General features: G+C 43.2%; 1 protein-coding gene across 1 annotated transcript in view; it reads left to right on the top strand.

Moving 5' to 3' along the window:
* HPGD (15-hydroxyprostaglandin dehydrogenase) overlaps positions 1–24991 on the top strand; it is a 374425-nt gene that overhangs the window by 280506 nt on the left and 68928 nt on the right. The window contains exon 5 of the mRNA XM_086962447.1: positions 8283–8359. Within this exon, the coding sequence (XP_086818573.1) occupies positions 8283–8359 (77 nt within the window). The remainder of the gene's footprint in view (positions 1–8282; positions 8360–24991) is intronic.

Genomic DNA, 24991 nt, shown 5'->3' with positions numbered 1-24991 from the left:
ATACCATTACAACGCATTGCGCTGGGGGGCGCTCTAGGATAGGGAATAAGTATAATTTACTATCCAACACCTTCCCTAGGGTCCACGGGGACTGGAGTTAGAATAGTAAATTATACTTACCACTATCCAGCACCTCAAAGCGCTATGCGTTGTAATGGTATGCGTTGTAATGGTCGCGTTGTAACGGTAGGTAGTTGTAACAGTATGCGGAGTAACATGGTACATCCGTCCTTTTTACTGGCCCAGAAAAATACATACCTCATTCATGGACCCTTAGATCAGGGCCGGCTTTAGGGCGTGTGACTGGTGCAGCAGGACCTGGCACTGAGACAAGGGCCTGAGGAGTGCTGTGATAGGAAATAACTTTTCAGAAGGTGCTTTTAAATTGACTTGTTCCTTGTGTGTCCATCAGGTTTCAGTCAACAATAAAAATGTCAAGGTAACGTTGGTGATTAATGTTCCTGCTGGAAATAGAGATCGTGTTGTCTAGTGGCAGTTTTGACTCATCTTAAGGTAGTGCAGAGGGTTAATGTGCCCGAGACAAAAGATGTGTACTATGTAGATCAAAGAGGTTATGTGGTTAGCTCAGTGGGTTACTGTTTTTGTCAGAGATTATTTTGTTACTTGCAGTCCATACATTATAATCCTAATACAGGACAATGGCCTATGAACTGTCAAAGAGCTGCATGCAAACTGCATGATAAAGTTTAGAACGTTATGCTTTTTCCCAGTCTTTCATTACCCTAATGTTGCTAAAAGGGGTTGTTTTGGATAAAAATACATTCTTATTATTAAAGCCAACTGCAACCACTGCGGTATGCTTTAAGTCTTAAATTCGTGCTTTTTCAGATCAAACACTTAAAATATACTGCTTATTATTTGACTACGTGATTCCTACATCTCGTAATCCTCATTGTTTTACGTAACATTTCCTATAGACTTATTTACACACGTGTATGATTCATTGTCTATTTTTAGTTTATGTGCGATGTAAATTGCTCGAACACCCTACACTCGTATGAATAGCGCTATAAAACAAATTAAGTGCATTTGCGATAGGGGCAATGGTGAGATATGGGGCACTGTTGGAATGTGATCGTGAGAAGGAGGTACTGTGGGGTGGGGGTGGAGGTATGGGGGATGGGGGGTCGCACCGGACTCTGCTACGTTAAAGCAGCCCTTCCTTAGACACAGTTTTATCACCAAACTTTTCTAGGTGAGTCTGCGGAAGGGGGGCGGGGGGGAGGTATTCTGGTCTTTGCAGTGAATCATCAGTTGACCCATTACGAATACCATTATTACTCCCTGCATTCATTTTGACCTCATAACAACAAGAAGATTGCAAGCTGTTCATCTTTCAACTTGACATCATTCAAGGGATGAAGAACGGGCTTGCATGTTTTTTTATATTTCCCAAAAGAAGTGTGTGGAAGAACGTACTTTGTTCATGGCACTTGGTTGAGGTAGGTCTCTGCTTTGGACGTTCGACGGGGCCATATTTTTTGTGTGGCTCGCTTACGTTTCCAACCACTTTTGGCAACTTGCAGACGTTTTCCAGGGCTCAGATGCAATTGTGAGTCATCTATCCCCGTGTGCTCGCTGTGCAACAAAACACAATGTGTACTAGACTCATTCTACATCACAAAAAGAAAATCATTCTGAACAGGCACCAAATCTCTTATGTTTTTTGTTTCAAATTAGCAGACGGCAGCCAATGTGTCTGTACTTGTGTTTGCTGCGGAGTCGTGTTAGTCTAAATCGCAAACAAGACATTGAGCCAGATCCCGAAATACTCAACGGAGGGCACAAACAGTTTGGAAAGAAAACCGTCAAAAATAGATATAAATCTTGATGAGCGAACAGCTTTGCGAACCTCTTCTGATGAGCACCCACAAAAGAATGACTGTCTCCTGCCAGGATTCACTCATGCAATGATAGTCATCTTTACAAAATTAAATGCTAGCACAATTTCTTCAGGCATTTCCATGAATCAGAAATAAAGATCATGTTGTAAACATGTTTTAATAAGGGTGGGATTGCCTGGCTAATTACAGCCTGGGGTTGAATTTGTATCAAATTATCTCATGTATGCCAGTTCCATCCATATCTTTCTCCATTTGAGTAACTAAAAAATAACATTTTAAGGAAATTGAATATAATATCTTTTGTGCAGTGCAGCACAGTGAACATGTTATTGCTGACATTCAGGGATAAAGCTTAGTGAGGTTTGGGGCATGTGAATCTAACAAACGAGTGAGTTACAGTTTATGATTTTGTGGGCATTCAAAGGTTCCTCTCTGACCTTTTCACACCTTCACAATTGTTGGGGATTTTCTCCAGAAAATCCCCAACAATTATGAGGATAGGAAGAAGAATGGAACACACCACAATTCTGTGGGAGCATATTGAAAGTGGTTTCTCCACAGAGAAAACGTTTCCCTGTGGAAACAAAAAAGTGCAACTGGAAGTGACCTTGTCCAGTGAGGAAATGTATTGTTTATACAATCTGCAGTTTGGAAAAAGTAGTGTCCAAAAATGTCACTTGACCAAAATATCCCATGACTGCCAGTAGTAGACCTGGAAACCTGCATCAGGCGCAGCTTTCAAAGCCTACAACTGCAAATGTTTGTGTAATAGTAAATGTGCACCCGTTCACAGGAGTGTGACTACTGGTGCAGAGGTACTACTCTTTTGCAAATCGGTCACTCTACATCTTTATGTTACTGACCATAAAAATGAACAAGTAAAAAACCTCCTAATGAAATAGGAACACAACAACACTATTAAATAACAAAGACCTTTTTTACATCAGAATTAAAGAAAAAAAAACAACACAAACATTGCAAACCTGTCGCAATGCTGCAGACCCAACGACTAAGTCAAGATTGTATTTATTTGGGTGATATACACACCAAAGCCCCCCTGAAGCTATGCCTGAGGACACGCCCCTGCTGGCACCTTGAGTCTAAAACTAGCCTGCCACAGCAAGGAAGACCTTTTAACCGCATCGCTGCGGTGGTTATTTTTCCGCTGTGCTGAAAAATGTAAATATCGATGTTACATGACAAGCTCAGCTCGTCATCAGCACACGACCACCGTGGCTGATGACGAGCTGAGCTCGTCATCAGCATCGAAGGGGTTAAAAGAAAATGACAGCAAGAAAACCAAGTTATTTTATTTACTTATTTTATTTTAGAAGCTTGTAAAGGGTGCGGCTACCCCAACGGGGGTGTCCCGGCTCTGCAGACGACCGGCAACCAGAGGGATTTGATGAGAGCTAGATCATGGAGAAGAACCGGGTCTTAAGTTTCCTCCGAAACAGAGGCTCAGATGTAATAAATCTAAGATCCATCGGTAGTTTATTTCAAAGTTTGGATGTGACCCAGCAAAGGCCCGGCCCCCAGTGCGTGCAAGACGAAAGCGTGGCGCATGCATCAGGCGAAGATGATTTGATCTGAGGTCACGTGCCGATTGTGTAATTTTAAGTCTATGCCTCAAGTATGCAGGGCCTCGTCCGTTGAGAGCCCTAAAGGCAAGGACCAGGGCCTTGAACTGTATGCGGTAACTCACTGGTAGCCAGTGCAGTTTAGCCAAATACGGTTTAATGGAGTGGCGATAAGGAATATTACAAATCAGCCTGGCCGCGGAATTCTGCACTGTCTGAAGACAGTTAATGTTACGTTTGCACAGGGGCATCTTGGCTCACCTTTCATACCTAGACATCTTAAATATAATTCTCCACAAAGAGAGTTAAAAAAGACTCGAAGTTAAGGTAATTAAAACATTATATTTGCCGTATGTCTGCTGTTTAGTTAGCTAGATGTGGCATGAACATCAACAAAGTATCATATCTTTTGACTATATTGCATATTGCTCACCCAATACTGTGCTTCAATGTTATGAAATTGGTTGACTGTTCTACAGGGCTTCTTTTACCACAGGTGGAGCATTAGAGTAATGAAAATCACAACACTTACATTTCATTACTGTTGCGTTTTGATTTGAGTTTCCCAAACATTTGAGGCAGCCTTTTTAAAAATGTAGAGATGCTTTGATTCTGACAGTATATGATAGTAAAAGCGTATGCCACATGATGCAACGAATAAAATAAAGCAAGATTTCGCTACTGGACATTTGGCACGAATCATACAGGGTTAACAACCTGTGGGCAACATCACGTTAACCTATAAAAAAAGTACTCGAAATATATAACAATTAGCACCCACAGTGGTACAGTCTGATCATGGAAGACAATCATAATTATTTGTGTGCAGCTGATGATCACTATTGATCTAATTTCACCAAGACTCCTCTGGTTACCTGGTCCAGGTCCCATCGGGAGATAAGATGCACTTGGCGTCTTCCCCTGCTCTCGCCAAAAGAAATGTCTGCAGCTCTCCCCTTCAGGTCTGCTTTGGTTCTTCTGGGTGATGGCATTCCCAAACACAATCGAATTTGCATTTGCTCAACTACAGCTGGTTGTTATCCGATGTACTTTCAGTGGCTGGATGGGGAGAGTGGCTTTGTTTCAGGGAAACTTGAGATGAGACTGGAAGGATGATTGTTGGACTTGGTCTCGTGGGTGGCGGTGGGCTCCTTCCAGTGTTGCGAGATCATAGAGAACATTAAAGTGCCAATGTAAGTGGGGTACACGTGCTAGATTGTGAACAGTGGCAGCAGATGCATTTGAGTTGGTATTTGGAATGCACACATGTGGAATGGCTGTCTGTTCTCTGAGAACAAGATTAACAAAACAGAAATCTAATTGAATTATTATATTTGGTGCTGGTAATAATTGCTGTAAATACCTGTTGGACCTGGCCCTTTTTGCAGGTATATCTTCAAAGGTTTTGCCTTCCTCTTGTATTTTTCTGACCTACCTCTGAGCACTTTACCACTGCTGATCTGTACTAAAGGTCATGTGCTCTCTCCTGTAAACGTGGTCTGATTGGTCTACACCTGTTTGCCACATTTAATTTATCTGTAAGTCCCTTGAACAGTGGTTCCCATATACGCAGGGTCTTTAACCTCTTCGGTGCTCATGACGAGACCAGCTCGTCATGAGTCAGGGTGGAACTGTGCGCATGACGAGCTGGTCTCGTCATAACGGCGCCGCTCCGCCCATGCGCAATTGATTCCCCGCCTGTGTGGGCGAAATAATCAGTGGGGGGGTTGTGATGAGACTAGCTCATCATGAGCACAGCTCCACCATGACTCATGACAAGCTGGTCTCGTCATGAGCACCGCTGTGCCGAGCTCACCCCCGCCCCCTGCACCATCTGGGAATTACCCCCGCAGGGAAGGGGTTAAGATAAATGCTACTAGTGGGCCTATAGCCCTGCTTGTACCACCCACAGAAGTAGCCTTTCAAACCTGTCTCAGGCCTCTACCACTGCAGGGCCTGCGTGCGCAGTTTACTGCCACAGTGACATGCATTTAAAGTTACTTGTCAAGTCTGGAACCTCCGTTTTACTGCATATAGGTCACACCTAAGGTGGGCCCTAGGTAGCCCTATGGGCAGGGTTTTGTGTAGGTAAAAGGTAGGCCTTGGCTGTGTGAGATGTCCTGGTAGAGACTAAGAGCCTATTTGGTTTCTCAGTGCTCTGAGGCTGCTCCCCTCATATGTTTGCATTGGGAATTCCCTGATATGTGTTTCAGTGGTAATTTCTAATCTGGAAGGACTAGCGCTGCCATGCTTGGTATGTTTGGAAGAGTGGTGATAAATTCTGCTTATTGGTGATAACTGATTTTTTAGTACTTTTTTAGAAATGCCACTTTTAGAAGTAAGCATTCCTATGTTCTTATGAATCTTTGTGCTTTGCAGCCTGACTCCAATCAACGTCTGGTTTAGACTGACAGGGGCATGTTTGTGTATTACTCTAGACCATCAGAAAGGGAGCTGAGCTGTGCCCTGAATATCCTGATGAGTCATCCGGAGCTACAGTGGTGGGAGGAGTTGTCACCTGCCCCTGAATAGGGCTGTGGCTGTGCCTGTCCTCTCACAATGCTGTCTCCACCCTGCTGCAGTGTGTCTGGAGCCTAAGCCAGGAATTTAATGGGGTTGATGTGCACTTCTAAAGATTGTTTGAAATTACCTCCAGATTGAAGACATTTTGCGTATAAGAACAGGGGCTCTGACCCGATGATTTAGGACACTGCGTGGACTTGTAACTAAACATTGCTGGCTGTACATGCTGCACCTGGCCAGAGGAACTGCCATTGGACCACTTGCTTTAAGGGATCTAACCTACAGCACACTAGTCTGCCGAGGGGACTGTTGCTATGCCAAGTGACTCTGTGCTGGCCTACCTGCCTATAGCTCTCGTGCCCCCAGTTGTCTCCAGGTACTGGCGGCATGTCCTCTCCCTGTTTCTGCAAGGGTTCTTGAGGATCAGGAAGATTCTCCCCTGTTGGACTGTGGCTCATGAACTGTACTCTGAATGTGGGAGCCCTTAACCAGTACCACGCTACCCCCTCGTGAGGAGTGACCAGGGATGAGTGCATCCATACTGGTGAGCATGAGGAAGAGTCAGCGCTCCAGATTGATTCCAGTTGGTGCATGTTGGAAGCGCTCAATATTTAGGGTGGCACTGAGGGAAACCCCTGGTTCGAGGATCCCCTCATCGCTTGGCAACGCAGAGGTCTTCACTGAGCTGCGGGCATCACTACCGACAGAGACGTCACTCCATGCCCCTCCAAAGCTGCAGCTCTGGCATGTCTAGGACATGCCGGTTCTGTAGCTGTCCCACCTCCAGGAAGCACCTTCTCCATGAGTTGCCTGTAGGGACCTCAGTGGCCCCTTAGTCTTCTGGCCCCAAGAGGAGCCACTTTTGAAAAAGTCAGCACTGAACGGTACCAGCGTGGTGGTACGGTGCTCCTCGCAATTGGAGGACAGACCTTTTGTGCTGGCTGATCATGGGCACGGCACAGGAAGGTCTCCCCATGAAGGTTGAAAGGGTGTGCCCGCTCTTTGCGTGTGCACATACCTGGGGGCACTTGTCTCATTTGGGGACATTGCGGATAGAGCCTCGACGGTGGCCCCTGATTACCAGTGATAATTGGCCGCATTTCGAAAGTTTACACGACTACCATATTCAATGTAGGAGGCACCCAGAAGTTTCTGTGCCCTACATGCTGTACTGACTACCATATACAGCTTAATACGAGTGCAGGAACACTGTGCCCTTGGTTCTCATTCTGATTCTGGTGAACCAGGTGTTTTAATCGTTACTTGGTGCATTTTCGTGCCCTGATTTTGTGATGTATGTTGTTTTTCCCCACATTGCCAGGACTTGCATAGTATGCCCAGCAGTGATGATTTATGTATTATATAACCTGCATTTTAGGCCCTGATGTGTTCTAAAGTATGTTGTTTTTGTCCTGCATTTTCAGGATAACGAACATTATTTTAGGATTCGACTTGTGTGTGCAGTCATGGTGTCTTTATGACGTGTGCAACATATGTCTTTACTTTATTGCGCTAACTGTGATATTTTGACAATTGCCTAGTTGGCAAATTGCTTTATGATTTGTGGTTTGGTTGATGCGTTATAAACAATATATTAAGATATCTTTATATAATATGGTGTGGATTATCTTTTGTCGTGTGTTTATTGTGGCACTAGTGTGTGTGTTGCGCAAACACTTTACACCTTTTTTCAGGGATAAAACAAGCTGCTCTGCCATGCTACCAAGGGGTGAGCAGGGGTTATCATGGGTATGTAACTCCCTTCCCATGACTAGAGTGGTGGGTTCTGCCTGGCTTAGGTGCATACCCTAGCTAACCAGAAATACCATTTCTAACAATAGCCTTTGGCTTGCCACAGGAATTCGAGATGAGTAGTGTTCCCTTGCAGCAGGGAGCTATGTAAATACACTGGGAGTAAAATCCATGGATTTGTAGAAGATGTCCAATTAAATAAATGGCCAGTCCAGGCCTGGTTGTTGCACACTGTCTTCTGTGTGACTGGACTATAACAAATAATAGGTCTATGCTAGATGGCTGTGCACCCTTCTGTGTTGGAACGAGGCGGGGGTCACTCGGCTGAAGTGAGGCAATGCTTATCACTCTGCTATGCCCATGAACTGGTTCATTGTGCCCTTAGTTACACAAAATCAACAACTAGCAAAGAAACTCTCTCAGTGAGCTCCTAGCTTTTTTTAAACATTATAATCTTTAGCCGAAGATATTTAATTGCCTTCTCTGCAAATATTTTTCGAAAAAGATATGTGTGCCACTGTGTGAAAAAAATATAAATTATGTTTTTTTCTTTCTTCCTAAGGTCTTATGCCTGCTGCATACCAACCTGTTTACTCTGCTTCAAAGTTTGGCGTAATTGGGTTCTCACGAGCTATAGCTGTAAGTAAATATTGTTAAGGCAGTGCCTAAGATTAATTCATGCTTTCTTATACATCATTGTTTACATTCCCCCAAAATATTGCTAATCCTGCATGTTGGAATACATCGTCGACATGTTTATTGTTCGACAAAACCTGCTAAATAAAGTGTGTACGGTCATGTGTTTGTATAGATCTTTGACGAGGAGCCTTGCATTCCGTTTAAGGAAGTACGGGGACTGATGGAAGTAATCAGTTTATAAACATACTGTGATAATTGTTCTTGACCCTTAAGAAAACAAAAAGGCTTCTCAGTGCAAAATGATGAATACTGCTGGAGTAGGTAGAATGAGCATAGATTAGACTTTTCACCTAGTTGACCTAAAAAAAAAGCCCCTTTGCAACGCCTTTTTGAATATATGACTTTCACCCAGATGTCCCTGTTCATACTAGTTTGACCAAAGTCTCTTACAGGGCTTGTTTTTTTTATCTTCAGGCAGTTATGGCCATTTAGGGACCCTTAAACCATGCCTCTCGGTGCATTTTAAACTTTCCTAATCACATGGCAGCCATCATTATGGGATTCCTGCAGCAATGTCTCCGTAGATAGAATACCTGGTTGTATCATGGGCAGATCTGCAACTTGAAACTCTGGGGGCCTCATTTATGAGCCCTTGCGTCACTTTTACGCCGCCGGTGCGTCACTTTTTGTGACGCACCAGTGGCGTAAAAAATGTGCCTTGTTGCGCCATATTTACAAAGTGACGCATCTATGTAGATGTGTCACTTTGTAAACCCCTGCGCCACATCATGCCTGCGCCAGGTATAATGTATGCAAGGGGGACGTTTTGACGCAAGAAAGGGTCGTAGAACTTCTAGGATGCTGTTGCGTCAAAATCTTGTGCCTACCTCACAGCAGGCATAAGACTGACGCAGTCCCTTTCACATGGGGCTTGCCCCATGTGAAAGGACGCATTGCTGGAGTTGAATCACTTTTGTTACACACTCCAGCAATGCGTCACTTTTGCGCTTACAGATACGTCAGAAATACTGACGTATCTGTAACTCCTCACGCAATGATGCGTCATAATGTAAATATGACGCATCATTGGTGTCACAAGGAGGGCGCAATGAAAAGTGACGCATCGCTGTTTTCACGCAGCGATGCGTCACTTTTCATAAATGAGGCTTTTGGGCTCTGAGAGGTGCAGGTGCTGCAGGCAGAGCCGAGGCCTGGCCTGCAACCAGGCCCTCCGCCGCTATGGTGAAAGCAAACAATGCTACACACATGATGGCAACAGCCCCTCCTGATAGCATGTTTGCCCTGTGCCCTACATCCTCTGACCTACATTGGTTGGCTACAGGTATTTACCACCTACCCAGAGAAATTTAATACCAGAGTTAAACTCCTTGGATTCAGGGAAAGTCTGCCTTAAAAGACTGGATAATGTCAGGGTTGCAAGTGATTCCACTTCCAAGGAGTTTAAATCATGATGCCTGCTAACTCACGTTGCAACACCAGGTGGAATTGATCAGTCTAGTCTCGGTATCTCTCCATTGAGTTTATGAGGAATGGGCCCTTACTGGTTAGGAGTTGCATCTTTTTGTCAAGAATATTCCTGTTTGTCGTTGCCGAAAGAGCTCAGGCTTTTGGTCAGAAGCAGTGAGACATAAAACAACATATTGCAGAATGGATGAAAGAATGTGTCCAGACAAACAAGCAAGCACTTATCAAGCTCAGATAAACACAAATTCATTTTCCTGACATTTGTCATTCAGCATGGAATACTTAGACCAGCCTCCAAGTTTTGTGCAAGCTTTCATTAACACTGCCACATCCCGCTTCTGAATGTCCCTGTTTTAGTTCATAGTGTTTCCCACTGAAAGCGTACTCGAGTAGCAGCTGTGCCCTGTTCAATTATCAAAGCTAGTCCACATACCAATTCTCCTAACTCTCAACAGTTCCAAAGGTTAAGGCCCATTATGAATTCAAAAACTGTTTCTTAGTAAACCACTGCCCTCTTCAAAGCAATATCTTCTGTCTATATCAGGGACACATTACCAAAGGAGAACTAATATCCAACTGCCTGGAAACCTTCAACTATGAGTTGAAGGTACAGTTAGTAATCCTAGTCTAATTTATTATTGTTCTAAATGTTCTTCCTAGTGTTTGAACGTACATTGGTTATTTATCTACGGTTCAGCCTCCAGCCTTTTAAAAGAACAGGGACAGGGTTTCTTCTTCATCTGCCTTGAATTGGAACCCCTGTCAGATTAACTAAGGAATAAGGATGTGACTTTAGTACTCCTGGATTTGTAACTTTTAAATCCTGCCCTGGTTTCCCCCTGTAGACAGTCATCAGTGATAATATATTATGTGTTAGCATTCTGTGTTGGCTGTCAAGGATCCTTTTTTTGAGTTCAATAGAAGTTTATTAAGCATAATATATAAGGCATCAATACATAATACAATAAAAGAAATATGGGGAAAAACGGGGAGGGAAGGGGGAGCAGGGAAAGAAAAATCAGAAGGAACTTTATGTTTGAGGAAAGGACAACAAACTTATCATGGGCATTAATAAGTAAGACGAAGGAACATAATCATTATACAACAAAACAAATGCAAATGGGAATATGCAAGTAATAATGTTGAAAAAGAAAGGGAATGACAAGGGCATCAAGGGGGTTTGGAAACCTCCTGCTGAGCAGGTTGTGGACAAAATGAACGAATTGTACAATTATCTAAATACAGCATAACAGGAAGCCATAGATCTACCCGTTTGGCTGCCATCTGGGCAGGAAAATCTAAAGCAGTATCAAGCCTGTGATTATAAAATACATTATTCCACCATGCTTTGAAAGAAATGGTGGAGGCAGACTTCCAGTTAATAGTAATCTGTTGAAACGCAGCAGCCAGTAACAAATCAACAATACGAACATTGAGATCAGTGACGTCCCAACAAGGGAAAGACTCCCCAAAAAGAGATGAGTAGGAGACAAAGGAATACTGGTATGAAAAATAACTTTAATTTGAGCCCAGATCTTTAACCAAAAAGCATGTACATGCTGGCAGAGAAATAACATATGAAACAGGGTAGCATTAGGCAAGGAGCAAGACAAACAAACATCCGGAGTGGCAGAGAATCGCTTGTTAAGGGTAGAAGAGTGAGGAGCATCCGATTGTAAATGACAAACATGGATTGTGTCAAAGACGCCGCTCTGGATGTTTTACGGACCTTTGTCCAAATCTTGTCCCAAAAGGAAACCGGCCAAGACATGGAAAGGTCATGTTCCCACTGCTCCTCCACCTTAGACTTGGGCCTGGGAATTGTATGTGCATGAAGGTGTTTGTATAGAGTAGAAGCTTTAGGAGCAGCACGTAAGGTAGAATGAAGTTGGAGAGGAAGGTCAGGAGGAATAGGGGAAAGTGAGGATGATACCTGCGTGAGTTTTGTGTAAACCTCCATGACCGCTACCTTGAGTAAGAGGTATTTGGGAGCAAAGGACAAGGGCAAAGCAAAGGTGGAACATAAGGTGTGAAAGGGCAAAAAGGTGGAGTGTGAGAAGAGTTGCGAAATCCAGATCAAACCTTTTTTTATCTCCAAGACTTCCAGTAAAAGGGTTTACCACAAATTAAAAGGTACTTATTATGCCAAATAGTGGATGAGAGAAAATCAGCAACAGTCGTAGGAGGGGGAGTACTGGAGGATGAGAGGAGTTTGATAGTGAATTTATGAATGAGAGTAGGAATGGAGGAGGGTTTGCGTGAGAAAGAGATATATTCAGCAAAGGAGAAAGGGGAAAGGAAGAGGCGCTCAACCTTAGTCCACAGAGGGCATGGTGAAGCAGGGTCCTGTAGCCAAAAAGAAGCTTGACGTAGCAAAAATGACATCTGGTAGGCTGGGAAATCCGGTAAATTGATCCCAACTTCAGAAGCGGGGCAAATGAGCCTAGCAAGGGACATTCTGGGTTTTTTGTCCAGCCATAAAAAGGAGGAAAGGACCGAATTAATTTTCTTAAAAAATGTGGTTGGGATAGGGACAGGGATATTAGAAATTGTATAGAGAATGATGGGGGATAACATCATCTTAATGGTGTCCAAAGGACCCCACCAAGACAGGTAGAGAGGATGCCACCTAGTTGTGAGGTCAGATATTTTCTGAGTACATTTAGTCAGACATAGAGAGATGGTATCAGGGATGGAAGGGGTGATGTGCAATCCTAAATACTTAATGTGGGAGGGACCCCAGGCAAAGTTGGAGGCATTCAAATCAGGTTTAAAGGTGAACTTTGTCAGGGGCAAAATTTCGCACTTATCGTTGTTGAGCTTATAGCCAGAAATTAAGGAATAATTCTGCACTTCCTCTAAGAAAGCAGGGATGGAAACAGTGGGATTTGAGATGAAGAGCAAAATATCATCGGCGTAGGCAGCAAGTTTAATGGAAGACTCCGCAGTCTGAAATCCGTGAATGTCGGGGTTCTGGAGAAGCTTGGACAGGAAAGGTTCTAAGGCGAGATTGAAAAGGAAGGGGGAAAGGGGACAGCCTTGGCGAACTCCTCTACCGAGGTCAAAATAAGGGGAAATTTGACAGTTCGCATAAACAGCTGCTCGTGGGTGAGAATATAATAATGAGACAAGGGAAATAAATTTAGGGCTAAATCCAAACCAACCGAGAGTATGGAAGAGATATGACCACTCGACCCTATCAAACGCCTTCTCGGCATCCAGGGCTATCGTTGCAAGGGAATGTTGGAAGTGGGATGATTTCGACAGTATGTTAAATAAAAGTCTGGTGTTATCAGTGATATAACGACCTTTAACAAAACCCGATTGCTCTTGGCCTAAGAGATCAAGTAGTAAGTGATCCAGCCTGATCGCCAATGACTTAGTGAAAAGTTTATAGTCAATGTTGACAAGGGAAATGGGCCTGTAGTTTTTGCAGTGCTGCACATCTTTTCCGGGTTTGGGTATTAAACAAATGTGTGGGTCGGAAAAGGTCCCGGATGATGCACCTAGTGGAGCAAAAGTATTAAGAAGGGAATGCAATTTGGGAATCAACAGCTTGGAGAAGTGAAGGTAGAACTCAACGGTAAAACCGTCTGGTCCAGGGGCTTTATTGAGTTTAAGACGATGGAGCGCGGTAAACAATTCTTTCTGTGATAGGTCAGCATCTAAAGAAGAAAGATCGAGAGGAAAGTGTGCAGGCTTTTGAATAGTCGAGAAGAAATGTGTGAGAGAGTGAAGGGAAGGGTGGGTATCAGAGGTGTATAGAGTTTCATAAAAGCGGGAGAATGTAGCAAGGATATCGGCATCTTTGTGTTGTAAGTGAGGCGTGTTCCAATCGCTTAATGTCATAAAGGAGATTTTTAGTGATTTGGCGAGCAGTCCTGCGAGTCTTTGCGACATAGCCAATAATGAAATCGCGCGCAGTTGCCTTGGAAGCGTCCCAAACCATGTGTTTCAAAATGGGCGGAACATCATTTAACAGAAAAAAATCATCAAAAAAGGCAGTGAAGGAAGTAGAAAATTTGGGATCCAAGAGGAGGGCATTGTTAAAACGCCATCTCCTAGGTCCGTCAACCTTAGGGATCACGTCAAGGCTGACTACAAAAGGGGGGTGATCCGAAAGTAAGATCGGACCAATTTCAGCTGTAGTGAGCACTTGTGCAAGATTGTGAGAGACAAATATGTAGTCTATCCGCGATTGAGATCGATGGAACGGAGAGTAAAAGGTAAACTCCCTTAGGGTCGGATTACAGAGTCTCCAAGAGTCAACAAGTTTATGTTGGGATATTTCTTGGGTGAAAAGTTTGTGCGACTTAGTGGGGACATAAGTAGCATCAGAGTTCCTGTCTATAAACGGATCCAGGGGTTGGTTACAATCCCCCGCGAGGATGACATTTTCATCCATAAATTGGGTGATACGTGGAGACAACTCAGCCCAAAAAAGGGGTTCGCCAGTGGTGGGTCCATAGACATTTAGAAGAGAGATTGGTACACCTCTAAGCGATAGTCTGACATGTGTCCATCTGCCATTAGTATCGGATTCTTGGGAAAGGACTGTAAAAGGAAGTGACCTGCGGCATAAAATTGCAACACCATTGCATTTACCATCACCTTGCGAATAGAAGGCTTCACCCACCATTCCCCTTCTAAGCTTAGCTGATTCTATATCAGAAAGATGGGTTTCCTGAAGGAAAGCAATATCGATATTCAATTTGGCAAGGTGTGATAAAATGCGTTGACGCTTAATTGGGGAGTTTATACCCTTGACATTCCATGAAACTATATTCAAAGACATGGCACATACATTAATTCAATAAATAAATGGTAAATGGAACAGGAATAACAACCCATGGATAAAAACAAATAGAGAAAAGAGAGATACGCAATGAAAAGTAAGAAGAGAGAAAGAAGGAAGAGATGAACGAGAATGAAATAAAGTGCACGAGGAAAGAGTGACGTATAAAGTCGAGAAAGATTCAGGAGGGTCGGATTAAAAAAAGAGAGAAGAGAAAGATATACACAACCTGAAGTAAGCATATGAAAAAGGAAGATGGGAAGAGGATAAAGGAAGAAGAGAAGGAGAAAAGGGATAAAAACCGTGTAAGAAAAAACAGCATCCAAGAATAAACAAGGGAAAAAATATACAAGGGAAAAAAAACAGGTCAGAACAAAACACTGAGGGAGGAAGCATGCAAATAACATACCTACAAAAGGAAAAAACAAGAAGGAACCGGGGAGGGTTAGGGCCATACGGGTGAGGCAACACATCCAGGGTCAGCTCAACGAGGAACCAGGGAGTAGGAAAAACAACCTGCAGGGCAAGAAGAGAGAACAAGAAGGTGAACCATGGGCAAAGGTAGGAACTAAAATAGAAACATCAGTAAACAACAATGCAATTTAGAGCAGGAACAGGAGCGATGACAAGAGCTTATAAAAGTGAAGATCAACAAAATGTAACCATATTACGAAAAAACAGGCAAGAAAACAATTCAGCCAGGGGCAGAGGAAGGAGAAGGCCCAGAAGCATCCATGGCAGAAGTCTTGTGAGCGTTAATAAAGCTTTGCAAGCGTACTGGGTCATCATAGGTGATAGTTTTGTTGTTAAAGGTGACCTTAAACAAACAGGGATGATAGAGTCCATATCTTGCACCCATTGAACGTAGATCATCTCTCAATTTCAAGAAGGCCTTTCGGCGATTTGCGGTAGCTTTCACATAATCGTGGGCAAAAAATAAGGTGGATCCGACCATGACAACTTGGGGGCCGCTTTGGCGGCCGCCAGAACCTTCAGGAGATCTGTATACTCCAGGAAATAAAGAATGACGCCTCTCGGTCTTTGTGAGGAGGAAGCCATTGAGGGCAGGCGTCCTAGCCGGTGAGCACGTTGTATGTTAAGACCGGTTCCTTCTGGAAGATGAAGCAATTTAGGAAGAAAGGATGTAAAGAAGGCAATTGGATCTGAACCTTCAAGACCTTCCACCAGGCCGTATATGCGAAGATTATTGCGTCTATTTCTGTTTTCTAACTCCTCCACCTGTCTCTGAAGGTTGGACTCTTGAGAGTTCAGGTTAGTTACTGTGGAGCAGGTTTCCTGAAGAGATGTAACAGAATGTAACAGAATGTTCAACAGTGGAGACTCTTGTGTCAATCTGTGACCAGTTATCAGTGAGCGCCTGGAGTTTGACATTAGTTTCTTCCATGAAGGGACGCAATATCCTAATTTCTTCCAAGAAAGGCCGGAAAGATCTTTTCTTATCCAACAAGAGTTCCATGGAAACGCCAGAGGGTCGTTTAGGTGGTGAGGGGGGATCCTTTTTTTAGTCTTTTGACGTTGGTTTTCACCGGAACCGACTGTGAAGATTCCATTGCTGTGTCGGAGCCAGATAAGACAAGAGAATCTTCTAATTTGGAAAAAGCCAAAAACACTGTAGAGTTTTTCACATAAGCAGTCTTAGATGTGGAGGGCAAGAGTAATGAAGACTTAAGTCTACCCATAAAGAGGATAACAGATTACAGCAAACACTAAATATATGCAAGTACCCAAAGGAGAAAAAACAAGAAAATGGACATTCAAAAAAACTTCATGGAGAATAGAACCCACTTGTTGTCGAATGCATCTCAGTAGAAGAAGTACTCATCGCACACAAACGCTGGACGACTGAGCTGATAAGGCTAGGATGCACAACGTAAAGGTGATGGCAAAACCCTGGGCAAGGCAAAGGCAAAGGCGAGCGTGGATACCTGAGCGTAAACGCAGAGTCAGGCGTAGTGAGAGAGCATGCCGTGAGAATACAAGCGTGCTGTTGAGATATGTCCAATACCATAAAAAGCGAAAGAGGCACAAAGGACAATTGTAACAGAGCTGAAGGCAAACAAGGTCACAGAAGAGCAGCAACAGCAACCAGCTCAAATAAAGTGAGCTGAGGGATGACCAAAATGAACGTAAAGCTGTGCCTTCACATCATATTTAAATTAGTCGCAGTTCACCTTATGAGCAACAGGGACATAAGCATTGCAGCTGACTCAAAACGGGTATTGAGGCGCTTCCACATACTCAGAGCCGCAAAACGCCATCCAGAATGCAGAGTGGAGGATGAGCAGCTGCACAAAATGGCGGCAAAGGCTGTCTGTGAGGTGATGCAAAGTGGGCAGCCAGAAGGCAGTTGAGAATAGATAATGCCCCAAATTATTAGGAGAAACAGTCACATATAGATGCGGGCACAAATGAAGCAAAAAGCAAGCACATTACCGTTGAGGTATCTGGATACCGGCATTTGAGAGAAGCGCTAGAAAGCGCACTGGGCAGACAAAATGGCGGCTGCGAAATCAGCCGAATCCCTGCAACGCGCTCCTGCAAAGTTCTCCGTCGCAAAGTCACGGAAAACCAGTCGGAGCAACGCCGCGATGTCCTGAAGTGCTCCGGTGAAGAACCATGACACTTAGGCAGAAGAAGGTAAGCAGGAAGCAGTGTGGTCCCTAGAACCGCTGCGGAGCTTCACCCAAGGGCCGCCATCACCGACGAGCGCCAAGCCACGCCCCCCCGGCTGTCAAGGATCATTAATCAAAGCAAATTACAGTTGGAGGTCTAGGATGCATACATCTGAGTGGCTACACTAGTATTCACAATGTAACCACTTCTCATCTTGCTGTAAACTATGTGGGTGTAGAAAAGTAACACCTTGTGCCGGGTTTGTGTCACAAAAGTGAAGCATACAGACTCAAAATGTTTCTTTGGAATTTACTTTCCAGCACCAAACTTTAATAGTGTTGGAAAGTAGCCCTAAAGTAATGCAAAGTAGTGCTAGCATTTACGCTGCTTTGCATCAAAGAGGGGGGGGAGGGGTCATATGCACTCACCCATGGTTTTTGACTTAAAGCCCTATCTACCAATGTTTGTAGACAGTTCTGTGTTCCAAAACATACCTTTTTAAAACTGATGTTACGAGGAAAAATATCTTTATTTTCCAACATTTTCTGACTTTGTATGTGTGCTGCACTGCACAGGACGCATCCAAAGTGAGAAAAGTTTTAAAGTTTGACTTTGAACATGAGAAAGACACCTTTGCACTATGGTGCAATTGTTTGTGTATTGCACTAGGTGACCTTATTGTGTATCAGTACTGGGGAAGAGCGTAGGAGCGCCACATCTTAGATGGTATGATGTTCTCACTCTCATGCCACGAAGCAATGTAAATTTGGTTGCTGCTCTGTATTGCATCACAGTCTTGTGAACCGGCCCAATCGTTTTTAGACTTGCTTTGAAATGAAAATATTTAAAGACAGCTGCAGTTCCTCCATTGGAGTGGAGGAGGGCCGCCCCTTCCCCACACAGCTGCAGAAAGCTAAAAGTAAAATGGCAGTGAAAGAATTTTATCACCATTTCAGTTTTATGGCTTTCTGCCAAACTGAGATAGAAGGGTGGGGCCAGTACGTCATTGGTGCTGGTTGGCAGCAATGACGAGAAGCCCTTTCAGTGTGGATTGGGCATGTCGGTTTGGACGGCTACATTATTATGACCAAACAGACATGAGCAATTCAGCCTCTTCAACTTGGATGCCATATACTACCGGGTAGGAGAGCGGGCAGGCCTTCAGTTCTCTTCGGAGCGCTGAAGAAGCCTGATCCAGCCAATCCAGACACTTCTCTCATGCAGCATGGGAGCAGTTTCCTGATTGGGTAAGGAGCTGAGAGACCTCGCGCTGGAAAATCCAGTAGCTGGCTGGAGGAGTCGGGAGTGGGCTAGAGAACACTGAGGACATGCTGCTGCTTAAAAGGTACATGAAATTTATTTTTATTTGAAAATGCTAATGTTTATTTGTATATTGTTTAATTTTATCTATGACGACTCACCATTTTCATGGGTCAGCAATCGCCACTGTTTAAAGAAGGGATTTACTTGCATTCCAAGGGCTGTCTCCTCGATTGCTTGATTGTCTCTTTTTTTATGGCTGACAGTGAGTCTAATATTAAGAAATAAAACTAAACTACTCTCCAACATGCACTTTCAAGAAGCATCTGAGTAGGTATTGACAAAGCTTAAGGTCTCAGTCATTTGCATGCACACCCACAACAGTTTTCAGTAGTAATGTAGCAGTTGTATCTTTATTGGCAGTCGCAATGAGAAACCCAGCCAACATTGCCCCCGTATTTACCTTTATGTTGGGATTTCTTTATTCACATTGTTAAGAAAGAAACAGGGGGAGGTATACTCCTCAGTCCAATCAGAATACACAATATAATGTAATATGACTTATCTTTTTCAAGAGCTTACTAGGATATCCTAAATAAATCAAGGTATAGAATACAAAACATCCCATACTTGATATCCTGGTAGTCAGAGTCTGATACACAATATTGTATAATATAAAGCCATATCTGCATAGGAAGCAGAAAGAAAACAGAAAAAGAATATACCCGATAAAAATCAAAACATGAGAAAGAAGGAAAATGACAAAGATAGTAATATCTAGAAAAAACGCCCAGTTCTACAAGCGTATTCATCGGTTTGTCACTCCCAGACTCTTCGAATATCTCAGTATATGCAATAGTGTCTTATTTAAACATGCAATACGTTATCATATCAGTATATGACGAACTTCATTACATATTTACTGTAACAAAAGAGGTTCCAAATGGATTAAAAAATACATGTCTGATACATGCTGGATTATTCAGTCAGTGTTCATGCATAGGACAACTAATGCCTTGGTATACCCAGTTTGGCTACAGTTAGTGCAGTATCTAACCATCTTTTCAGATGTTGGGTTATGCCTGCAACCATTTTAGTGTCTTGGAGGAAGACAGAGGTACATGTTATAATTCTAAACTGTTTGTGGAGTTCATTGTTGCAAGAGCTTTCTGCCAAAAAGTTTTAAACAATTGGCAGGACCAGATTAGCTGCAAAATATCTCCATTATGGTCACCTTATCTTCAACAGTCCAATGTATGAGAGAAACTGACCATACAGAACATTTGGGGTGACCAGTGCCAACCATGTAGCAATTTGAAGAAGCTAAAGTCCATGATTCTCAAGCAGGCCATGGTCATGATTCTCAAGCAGGTCTATCTAGTGTTCCTCTTCAGAGACTTGCCCCTGTCTCTGCTTCATAGTTGTTCATGCAACAGTTGGGAGTGAAGTTTCTCCAACAAAGTTTTATGCAAGCCTGAAATGACTCCTTTGTATGTTCTCTATCGTTTACGATATAAGTGCTTAGGACAGTCAGGAAGAGGGTCTGTCCTTGGAGAGAGCATATGGCACAGACAGTGCTTCAATTGACTATATCACCAACTTTGTCTTCTTTCAGGCTAAATTATTCTCGGACATCACTCAAGGATTTTATGAGGGTAGTTAACAACAACTTAACAAGTGTTTTTTCTTTATCTGACTATTTTCTCCAGTGGATTAGGGAATCATTTATCTGGATGGCTCTATTGATCTAGCTAGGTGCTTGGCCATGTGGATGTGCATGCATCTTCCACTGTTTATGAACAGCAGACCACATTTGTGCTGTTTCTAGGGCCACCTGGTTCATTGGTGTTTTTGAGGCTTTCAAAGACCTGTAAAACATTCCAGAGTTAGTTTCCGCTGCTAAGATTAGCTGCACAATGTGAATGCACTCCAGAAAGTTCAGGTTTTTACAAAAAAGGACATGTCAAATTAGTGAGATTGTGTGCCTTATACTAAAGATCCATGTCTGGGAGGTGGAGCACCCCAGAGGTGACCTGGGCCTGATTCACAAAGGTAAATGGACACAATTTTGATATTCACAAACTGCACCTTTAATTTTAGCAATAGTAATTTTGCAACTGTCATCCTCAGCTCTCATGGCAGAGAATCTGCATATAAAAAGAAAGTCCTGTCCTAGCTTTTTATGTAAAGAGTTCACAGCCTCAACTGCAGTTTCTCTACAGTCGCGAAATTACTATTAGCAAAACTAAACTCATACTTTGTGAATACCTAAAAATATTCAAACGTACACAGATTTGTAAGTGTACCTTCGTGAATCATGCCCTCTTTGTCTTGGCCTTTTGTCTCTGTGAGAAAGTGCCTCTTTTGGCATGACTGAGTCCCACATTTTGCATGATTATGACATGGTTTCAATTGTAGTGCACAGGGTCCCTGTCAACCAGGTCCCCTGTGCCAGTGCTGCTTCCCTAAAAACATATCCACAATTAGTACTTCTGCCCCCTATAAGTCCCCAGTAAGTGGTAGCTTGGGTCCCTAGGGACTGGGAGCTGAAGAGGGTCAATAACACATCAGGAGGAGTAGCGAGCAATGTTGAAAAAGTGGCACATGCTCTGTAAGAAAATACTGCCTTCACTCACAAAGTTGTGACATGCTTCATCAGTGGGCTTGCTTACAATACACCCATGCACAGACCAACGCCTGGGGTGGAGCATAAGGAAGAGGAAGATAATACACACATAAAAAAGAAATTATATCTCAATATGCTTTGGGATCGCCCAAGAAAGTGCATAAAAGATATAAAACTAGCTTGGTGGTGTATCTGAGGTCTTGCTCGCGCTCCCCCACAGTGGCCGCCATTAGGCAGAGGAGGGGGGAGGGACGAGCAGCTGGGAGGCGGAAGCAGGGGAGGGGCTGCAGGCGCAGCAGCAGCAGGGAAGAGAGCCAGGCACGCGAAACAGAAGGAACGGGGCACAGATAACAACAAAATGAGTGGCACGTCACAAAAACAACAGGTGGCACGGGTCACAATGTCAAAGAGGTAACAGCAAAAAGATTGGTAAATAACCCAGACAACACGTGGCACGGGGCACAGAATCAAAACAGATAACAGCAAAAGGAGTGGCAAATAACCAAGACAACATGTGGCACACGGCACAGTCAAAGCAGATAACAGTAAACGGAGTGGCAGATAGCAATAACGGACAAGTGGCACAGTTTCCGCTGAAGGGCAGACAGCAGCGCAGGATGCGCTGACCGGGCTGGAAGGGGTTGGCAGGCAGGAGAGGGCACCACAAGGAGCAGACTGCAGCGGCCTCGAACCCCAGGCAGGGGAGAAGACCACGGAGTCAGAGGCAAAGCAAGGCACAGCGGAGCTGCTGGGGATAGAGCGGATCTCCGGCCAGGGTCAATGTTTTCATCAAAAGGAGTCCACAATTTAGGAACACTACTGCTATTAACAGACCTGCTAACTTTTAAATACATTTCAATGTGTGAGGTGGAAGTGGGGACTTGGAGAGGTACATAAGAAGCACTCTGTCCTCTCTCTTCCAAAAAAACAAAAACAAACAAATGGTCATTGAGTCTGTTGTGAATGTTTTCACACCCCTTCCAGGACATAGTCTGCTTTGAGCTTCAAAGACTACCTGGAAGACCTGCAGGGAGCCTAAATCGCCTGATACACAGGTCCTTATTACGATGTCAGGTGGACTCACATCTGCCCAAAACCGTTGTGAAATTGGGGCCTCCAGTGAGCTGACCTGTCTGCAGCATTGTAATGCGGCTGCACATGGTGCGGTCGCATACCCCCATTTCTCTATGGGACCTTGTGCTGCGGCCGAATCTGGCTGTAGCACAAGCTCCCATCGAGAATTGTGATAATCTGTACATCCCTGCACCGCATGACAAGCACCTTAAGGTGCCTGCCAAGTGGTGCAGGGAGTAACAGGGGGGCACCATAGGATGCCCCCAACTGGAGGCCGCAGAGTGAAGATGACAGTGCTAAGGGCCCTTCAACATCGTAAACCCTAGGGCTGTGATGCAATCTATAGGGATTATGATGAGGTTTCCGACTGGCAGATGGGCTTCTTGACCCCGTCGGATTCCAGTCGGAATGACCATCCAGTTTCACTGTCGACCGCCTGCATCGCAATGCAGCGCTAAAAAGTGAAATGCATGATGAGACTCAGAAAGCCTCCTGCTGCCGGAGGCTGTCAGAGTCTCATCATAATAAGGCCCACAATGTCACTGAGTGAGTTGGCAAGCCTTTGTTATCTCTCAATGAATAAATATTCGTAGATATTTGATTGTATTGGGAGACCACGGACACTTCAACCCTGTTATCACAGAGGGTGGAATTTGCTGATTTAGAGGTAGGGCCTTGCTTTTACTTGAGTTAACTTTATAACCAGAAGACTCAAGAAACTCTTCAATGCAGAGTGTGTTGAATAAGGAAGTTTGTAAAATGCAGTAATATATCATCCGCATATAAAATCAGTCACCAGCTATTTGAGCGGAAAAATGAAGAATATTTAGAATATTCTAAATATTGTGTGTATTTTACTCAAGGGATATGTCTTTAGAAGTTAGTTTCAGTTGAAATCAGTTAGAAATGTTGTCCATGTTTTCAGGTGAACTTCTTTGGAAGAATTACTGTTGATATTTCTTTTTTTAGGAAACTTTTTGAATCATGATAACATTTCAGAAAATGCATTTCATTACTAATGAATGTTATGTTTGTGAGCAACTATAAAGACTAGTTTAGATTGATTATCAACACAAGTGAAATAAATAAACTTGGGTACCCAAGTGGTTGTTCTGCCTGAAACATTTTTTTTGTGCATTGTGTGTTCATTACACTGAGACTATATAGCACTGTACACCGATTGTGACAAATTAATGTTACTTGTATATATAGAAGGTGATAGACAAAATGTATTCCATATTGAGGTACCTTCTTTACCAAATACACTATAAATTATAATAGTGAAAATAGAAAAAGAACACATACATAAGGAAATCATAAAATGTTATTACCTTCAGCCCGTGCCTTTGCCAAGACCAAATGAAGTCTTCTGTGCTAATTATAGAATTCGGTGTTATTGTAGTCTGTTCTAAGAATAGATCACTATTCCTCTGCAGTGACTGTACCTGTTTTGAACTGAAAATACAGTTAATATACAACACTCTGCTACTGAACTAGCTCTTGGCGGCGGACATTGCTTTTTGCCAGTCATGACCCTGAGGCATTAACCCATAAAATCATATGCATCCGGATAAAATATATGCATTTTGTTTTTCATCAGTGCCATCCCCCATCAAGAGTCCCTCACTACAGGCTCACCCTACTTCCCTCTTCCTGTAACTTTTCTTCCTCTGTAGTCCTCTTCTTCACTTCAACGCACACTAGGAAATCACCGGAGATAAAATTATCTGCCTATTACCTAGCTGCCGCTAACACCAGTTAGCAACAGCTAGTAGGAGATAGCGACCATCTTGGGCCCCACTTTGCATGTCAGTGATATTTATCACTAATGACATGCAAAGTGGGCGTGCCAAGATGTTAGCGACTGGAAACAGTCGCTAACATCGCTATCTCCTATTACCAACTTATGGAGATTTTCGCGCTAAGGGCGAATATCTCCAAAAGCTAACACCTGCCCTGAGCAGTTCTTAGCCATGTTATCCAATGGGAGGTGGATAACATGACTAAGAGCATTAGCTCGGTAATGCATGAATATCGCTGACTTTTCAGCGATATTCATGCATTGCGGCCGATTTTTATCGCATTTGCGATAAACCTTGGTAATACCAAGGTTTATCTGCGATAAAAATCGCCACAGCTCAGCGATAAATTTTTGTCTCTAACCAAGCAATAGCGATAATTTGGTAATATGCCCCTCAATTTTCATAATCTTCATGGCATTTTCTTCTCATTCAGGCTTTCTGGCAACATTCGTCTTCGTAGTCAAACAATGAAGTTGTTGTGCTGCCAAATATGTATCCTTACTGTGTAAGGCATGCCTTCTGTTTCTAATGCATTGGTATCTGCTTTAACATGCTATCTCTTTTTTTCTTTTTTTGGGGTACTTTTATAAACAAATTTAAATTGTTATGGAGAGTCACACTTTTCCTCATATTGGGTTCTATTGAGACATAAGTGCTTGATAGATTTGATACAAATTGAGGTCGAAATCTTGATTTTCTCTGTGAGTACATAATTTGATGTGGGTGATAGTCCGAACTTGGGGTAAAATTAAAATAATATTGTTATAATTTTTCTTACCATCAGCTACAGGGTTAAGCCCTGTTCCAGCACTGGCTTCCGAGTATAACTTGCTTTAGGAGATAGATCTTTGCCGCCATGTTTTGAGTCATGAGCTATTTAATCATAATAAGTTCAATCACAATCACAGTTCTAAGTTCACTCAATGATGAGAGTATCAATTAGTTTTAAAAGTGTA

This window comes from Lissotriton vulgaris, chromosome 3_1 (assembly GCF_964263255.1).
Source record: "Lissotriton vulgaris chromosome 3_1, aLisVul1.2, whole genome shotgun sequence".
Classification (NCBI taxonomy): domain Eukaryota; kingdom Metazoa; phylum Chordata; class Amphibia; order Caudata; family Salamandridae; genus Lissotriton; species Lissotriton vulgaris.
This window is presented reverse-complemented; position numbering and strand designations above follow the sequence as displayed.